Source organism: Ochotona curzoniae, unplaced genomic scaffold (assembly GCF_017591425.1).
Source record: "Ochotona curzoniae isolate NIBS_2020 unplaced genomic scaffold, NIBS_Ocur_1.0 scaffold_3171, whole genome shotgun sequence".
NCBI classification, from domain to species: domain Eukaryota; kingdom Metazoa; phylum Chordata; class Mammalia; order Lagomorpha; family Ochotonidae; genus Ochotona; species Ochotona curzoniae.
The window spans coordinates 1,140,829-1,148,352 of NW_024467104.1; the positions used below are offsets into that span (position 1 = coordinate 1,140,829).

Sequence of the window (7,524 nt, forward strand, 5' to 3'; positions counted from 1 at the left end):
CTTGATTGAAGTTTAATTTTTTTTTTTTGGTGTGATGATTGATATCGAGAGAGCAAGCACAACATTAACGGATATTATAAAAGCCACTCAGTGATTCCTTTTATGCATCCTTACGAATTATTTAAACTGTCACACTGAAATACTGCTAAGTATCTATAAGATTCAAAACATATGCATTTCTTTCCAACCACAGGGCATAATGGATAAAAAAAATAATAAACTATAAATATTAAAGGTGCTCCTCACAATGAAACACAAGTCTTACTTATTCCAGTAGTGCTCATGCTATAAACATATTTTAGAGAAATAAAATAATTTCAGTTGAATTTGTATTAAGCCTTTTATAGTCACTGAGATGTTGACATCTGGTAAGTAAAAGCTGAGCTAATGAAGTGAAGATTGTAAGAACACATTAAAAATATTGAAAATGTTTCGATGACATGTGCTCTTACTTTTACTTTCTTTGTTGCTTGATATTCAGAATTTTCTGACTAAGAAGAGTTGTGAAAATACAGACGAACCCCTGTTTCCCAGGCTTATACAGTAGAAATCGTGCTTGGATTTTGAATCTTTCCCACATCTAGTGATATGCCTCGTAAAACCTTCTTGAGACGCTGGTCAGTGGCAGTGAGCAACTTGAAGTTTGTCACGTGCTTCTATAAGGGCAAAATACGGTTAGAGTGCATTGTGTTTCCAAAACAAGTTTCCCCAAACGATACATCCATTCATGGAGTGAGGAAAAAACACTTTAACTATTCACACACAAGCCACTGACTTATCTCACTTACTCTGAAAGGTAAACAGGATAGATTCATGCTCCATGAGTAATTTCTCTGGAAATAACAGAGAAGTGCCGGTCTCTGTTAGCACAATCACTGAGTGTAGAGCTTGCACACCTCTGCATACACACTCTAACACAACATCAAAGATCAGTTGTAACTGTAAGTACCTCTGACATCCAGGCGTATGCACAGGTCGTGGCCTTTGACGGGGCATTGTGTGCAGCTGCATTCCGTGTCCTACTGTTTTACCTGACGCACTAGAAGCTGAATCCCCACTTGGTGAAATGACTTGATTTCTCTTGATAGACTCTCAAGTTAACTGGGTACATGCCATCTTTGTTATCAAGCCAATCAAATTTAACTTAATTTTTACTTATCATGAATGAACAACTTAAACTAGCTTTTTAAGGCAAGGCACCTTTTCAATGGCCTTTGAACAAGGTCTTGATTCAGTTTCCAGGAGCAAATTTAAACACTGGAAGTATATACTCATGGTGTTGGCGTTGCAAGCACATTTCTAGTTGCATTTCCAGAAGTCAAGCTTACAGATTTGTGCTTTTTTGAAAACAATGTTTTAAAAGTCAAATTAGAGTGAGCATTTGGCGTAGCTGTTAAAAGATCTTGAGACAGTTGTATCTAATACAGGAGCACTTGGGGTTGAGTCCTGGTTCTAATTTCACTGCGTGGCAACTGGTGGATGTTCCATCAGTGAGAACCCATCATTCATGCAGGGATCCCACACTGAATTTTCTCTTCGTGGTCACAGTCCGCCTCAGGTCAACTTCTTGAAGACATTTAGAGAGTGAGAGAGAGGATGACTCAATCTCTCTCTCCTTAGAAATAGATGAAACATATGAATTTTAAATGTCAAAATTAATTTCTGAAACCATCTTTGCTATATTTCAATTGAAAAGATTAATTCAGTTATTTAAATTGGAAACTCTAAAGGTGTTAGAACTTGAGAATTCCAGCACAGTATTTTCTTCTGTTATTTTTCCATTCTAGCAGACAGTAGGTGGGCTGATGTTATCTGAAAGAATTATTTCTTACAGTTAGCATTTTCTGGACTTTATACTTAGAGCAATTCAATCTCTCTTGATTTGTACTTTGTGTGATAACTGTGGATATCATTGAACTGCTATAAAGCAAATATAGCACTATATTTGCATAGTGCATAGTATAGCACTATACACAAGCACTTACTGAATACTCAGAGTCAGGGAGATGAATTGGCTTGCTTGGCCAAGTTTTGTTATGTGCTGCGAGCCTCTTACATGTTTCCTAGGATAAACAAACACACAGACAATCACCGCTAGTGGCTAAACAGCACATGTTGCCATTTTATCTGGACACACGTTTTAGAACTTTATGGCAAACTCTGGTGGGTCAAATCTTTCTAGACAAACTTTAGGTACCAAAAGTTTATGTTCTTCAGAAATCATCTGAAGGTTTGAGATGATGCTAATCTCGACATTTTCCGACTATCTCAGACTACGTGAGGGTACACAAGACAAAGAAAAAGAGAATAAGACCAGGAGTGAGAGAAAACTGACGGACTTTTTATTTACCTTTAACGCTAGCTCAATTCTTCTAAGTGAGCCATGCTGGCACCTAAGAAAATGGTCAGAGGAAATTCCACCTTGGTGACTGAATTTATTCTCTTGGGACTGACGGATCGCCCCGAGTTGCAGCCCATCCTCTTTGCGCTGTTCCTGGTGATCTATCTGGTCACCGTGGGAGGGAACCTGGGGATGATGGTGTTGATCAGGATAGATCCGCGTCTCCATACACCTATGTACTTCTTTCTTGCCAGTTTGTCTTGCTTGGATTTGTGCTACTCCACTAACGTGACTCCCAAAATGCTGGTGAACTTCTTGTCAGAGAAGAAAACCATTTCCTATGCTGCTTGTTTAGTCCAGTGTTACTTTTTCATTGCTATGGTGATCACTGAATATTATATGCTGGCTGTAATGGCCTATGATAGGTATATGGCCATCTGTAACCCTTTGCTTTACAGCAGCAAGATGTCAACAGGCACCTGTATTCGCCTGATTGCTGGCCCGTATATCTATGGATTCCTTAGTGGCCTGATGGAAACCATGTGGACATATCGCCTGACCTTCTGTGGCTCCAATGTCATTAACCACTTCTACTGTGCTGACCCACCCCTCATCCGGCTCTCCTGCTCTGATACCTTCATTAAAGAAACATCAATGTTCGTCGTAGCAGGATTCAACCTCTCCAACTCTCTCCTCATAATCATCATCTCCTACACGTTCATTCTCGTCGCCATCCTGAGGATGCGGTCTGCGGAAGGCAGGCACAAAGCCTTCTCCACCTGTGGCTCCCACCTCGTGGCAGTAACTGTGTTTTACGGGACCTTGTTTTGCATGTACGTTAGACCTCCCACAGAGAAGTCAGTGGAACAGTCCAAAGTCTTCGCTGTCTTCTACACGTTTGTCAGCCCTATGTTGAACCCCATCATCTACAGTCTGAGGAACAACGATGTGAAACACGCTTTTCGGAAACTGGTCACAAGAAATTTGCTCTTCAAGTAAAATTGGTTATTTTTACTAATGAATAAAATAAAACATCTATTTATGAGACCTACATCCAATGCCAATGAGATCAGTGCAATGTAAAATTATAATTTAATGACCCAACATGGACGACACAGTCTCAGATGATTTAATTTTGTGACCTGCAGTGGTAATGTATGTGATGGATGGGGTTATGTAAATACGGATATGGCAAATGATTTACCTATGTAACTTTACGTTTGTAACTTTATGTCTCTAAATACTTCGGACAGTTTGCAGAAAATGTATATTATAAATATAATTCATGGATTTCAAATGTTTGCATCAAAGGATTCTTGTTTTAATTTTATTTCCCATAAACTTTTGAAGTATCTTCAAATTATATTTACATCATTAAGGAAGGTTGTTCCCTGAAACATCTCATTTGCAATATAGACGGATAATTCGAAATGGTATGGAAGGGTTGAGAGTCCCCTGATGGGCTTTCTCACTGCAGAGAACGGCAGAAACCAAAGGAAGTAATTAAAACACCACATACTACATCATCTGTATTACAGCATTAGGCTCCAGAGTAAAATGGCTCTCGGATAAATAAAATGATTGGAAATAAGAATACGAAATAAGTGAGATTTTTACCTTCTTTCTATGTTAAATATGTCTTTGTATCTTGCCTACTATGACTCATTTTAGGGATAAGAGCTTGGGTTTCCTACTTGATAATAACATCAATATTGCATCAGTTACAACATACATCTTAAATCACCTGTGTCTTAACAGTTGTAAACACCAGGGCATTATTTTGTATGAGTGAAGATGCCCTTCCTTTCAAAATAAGAAAAAGTTGGGAAAATGGAAGAGGGGGTGGCGGGGAGAGAGAGAAATGGAAAGAAAAGAAAGAGAGGAAAAAGGAGGAGGAGGAGGAGGGAGGAAGGGAGGAAGGGGCTGAGAGAGGAGGATGAGAACATGTACCTCACGCACATGGACCTGACATTGACAACCCTTAACATACTTCTTGAATTTATACACTCTCTAAACCCCAGCTCACTGCTTGACATTTTGACTTCTTTCAACACTTTCTGTTAGTGTTTTTTCTTCTATTACAACCTTGTAGAAAAATAAATTCCTTAATAATTAGTTTTTAAGAATAAAAGAGGATGTAGCTGGAGTCTCATGTCTAAATGATTAAGGATCATTATTGCCCCTTCATTGTGAAGTCTCTTCTCACTTACAAGAGGAAATGCAAGAATATATTTGGGCGTTACTCTTTCTTTTATTGACAATGACACATCTGCAAATGCTCAATGTATCATTTTTAGTTTGTGATTTCTACATTGTAAAGCGTAATGTATTCCTCTGCGCTTAATTATCGGAGCTTCGTTTTTAAAGGAGACAGAAACCTAAATACTCCCAGTTTCTCACCGACTCTGTTGAAATTCTAACAACTGATTGTCTGGTGTTCTCAAGTTGTCTCCTCACTCTCCAAATCTGAATTTTTTCTGTGTTTTCATAAATCAATATTTTGCCTTTATCATTTACTACATCCCCTTTAAATCTTTCATAAATCAATATTTTGCCTTTACCATCCCCTTTAAATCATGTGTGATGTGTGTAGTTATGCTACTGTGATGGAATAAGTATAATGTATTTGAACATTATCCCTGGTTTCTGGTCATACATCGTAAGACATTTCTCATTTCCCAGATAACAAGAGCAAAAGGGTCATCCTTTGTCATGTACAATGAGCTCAGCACAACCAGACTTGAGTTGATATTAGGAAGAGGATTTTCAGAAAAACTTAAAGGGTAAGAATTGTTTTCCAGATTAGGTTAATCATGTGATTAAAGGCTTGGAATTTTCTACCCCAACCCTGGCCTCTGGTTACAGGAGAGGGACTGATTATGATTTCATCAGCTACCACCCACTCACTATTAATTATTATTATTATTAAAATTATTATTATTTTAAAAATTCACCCAGAAAACATTGCATTGTTTTTCTTTTGTCTGGCTAGTTTGTTAAATTGCTCCAATCAGTTAAGGCGATAAAATTGCTAGAACAACCTTTATACTATGAAATATCAGGCAAAATATAGTTCATTCACAATAAACTTCAGTGTTTTTATCATTATATCAAATATCATTTTTTAAAAATAATGCTGTAATGTTCACTATTTTCTCTGATAACTTATTTTGTGTGATTAGCACATGAGCAACATCCTATTTACTGGTGTGAACCATGCTAGCCTAAACGCAGGGTGCTTGGATCCTATTCTAACTTTACATCAATTATAGCAACTGCCACTTACGGCAATCCTGAGCATTAGCTTTCATTGTTTATAATATCTAATTATTTTTCTCACTAGAGAGACAAATACACGTCCAATGTTGCACAAGTTATTAATTAGAGAGAGCGGCATATTCTCCTTCTCTTTTAAAGATTTAATGTGTATAATTCTGATTACTAATTTCATCTGATTTCTAACTGCAGACGGTTTTCCCTCAGACCTTCTTACTTTTCTGATTTTTAAATTGAGAATATCTAATTTTGTCTCAGACATTTAAATTGGTTAAGCACGTTCTTATGAAACCCGCTAAATTAACTGTGGCTTCTCTAAAATGAAATGTGAAGTAAAAATGCAAGGAAGAAAATGAACTAGTTTTCATAAAATATGGATTTTAAAAAACAGGCTATTGGAAAAACAGGACTGAAAAAACAGGCTATTTCCTCCTACATTTAATTCCAGCTTTTTTTGCTTAATTAAAAATGAGTATATAAAGTCCTTTGCTTGTACATTCACTTGTAAAACACACACAAACACACACTGCTTTCTGAGTATTTCAAACTGTAAGTGACATTTTGCTTAAAGAAAATTTATCTCAATAATTTTTACCAGAATGGCTATATTTGTGATGGGATTTGTGTATTCTATTGTGTCCTCAGAAAAATCACTAAATCCAATCAAACATTTTATTTTGGCTCAGGCCATAATCTGTACTTCCAAATCCTGGGGGCACCAATGCTCTGCCCAGTGGTTCTCACTCACTGAGGCTCACCCCATCCAAACCACGCAGACTCTTCGCAGGCCATCTTATGTTCTTGGCCTGTACGCCTCCACATTGTTATCTGCATGATAAAGCAGGCTTTTGTTGGGTTCATTCTCTTGCATTTCTTTGTTCAGGAAAGAATGGAACATTTCCTAATCTCCTTCTGTGTATTCTGGCAGAACCTTCTAGTCATAGTGTGTATCAAACATTTTAGTTGTGATAGCCGGTCACTGAATATGTAAAATTGGACTCAGTGATGAATTACTTATGTATGCTGAAACACATCTCACCACAATTCAGGACTTAGAAAATTCCTGTTGCCTGCTCATGCCATATAAAAGTTATATGAAAGGCATTAGATGAAAAACTCTATAGTTCGCCTGACTTCCAGGGCATTTGGGGGAAAATAAGAATAATGTCATTTTCTGTATAACTCATTTTTCCAGCTTCTGATTTTGATTAAATAATTGATAGACTGAAATTCAGTAAGGAAAAAAACAAAGTCAGAGTCTATTTAAGTATTGATGATGCAAGTATCTCTTTGGGTCTTATTAGAAAACTTCTTTGCCCGTAGAATTCCCTAGCTCAGTGGATTTATGATGGGTTCGCTTGCTAATCAGTTTCCTGGGACCTTATTAACATGACAGGATCCACAGTTTTTTCATGGGACCATATTAACTGAAACCAGTCTCAACAAATATGAAGTTTTAACTTTTTGTTAAGATTAATGAATATGAAGTTTAATTTAAGTAGGCTGAGATAATTAGGATTCCTCAGGGATGGTTACTCCTTTCAACTTGAAGGTTTTCCTCTGGGGGAGAAGATGGCAAGGTGAGGTGAGAATAGGCTTTGGAACAAGAGCTGTATTTCAGGCTAGGCTCCCTTACTCTTTTCCCACATGTGTGTGGCAAGATCTAAAAGTCTCAGTTTCAATTAAGTCCTCATGTTATTCCTAACATCATAATACCATTTTGAGGAGTAAACCTCAATCTTACTTTGTAAACTTGAAATCAATGATGCTATAATAATTACAAACAGAATGATAATATTAGCAGTGATCATTGCTAAAAATATCCAAGGTATAATAGATGAAATGTTCAGGGACATCATTTTGTTAATTGTCACAGAAAACATAATGTATGTAAAATTATTTCATGT

The 7,524-nt window shown here is 37.0% G+C and overlaps 1 protein-coding gene across 1 annotated transcript; it reads left to right on the top strand.

Moving 5' to 3' along the window:
• The first annotated feature begins 2,377 nt into the window (after window positions 1-2,377).
• On the top strand, window positions 2,378-3,340 carry LOC121172319 (olfactory receptor 1030). The gene has a single exon (XM_041004173.1). It carries the CDS (start codon window positions 2,384-2,386, stop codon window positions 3,338-3,340), a length of 957 nt encoding a protein of 318 aa, XP_040860107.1. The 5' UTR covers window positions 2,378-2,383.
• The last annotated feature ends 4,184 nt before the right edge of the window (window positions 3,341-7,524 follow it).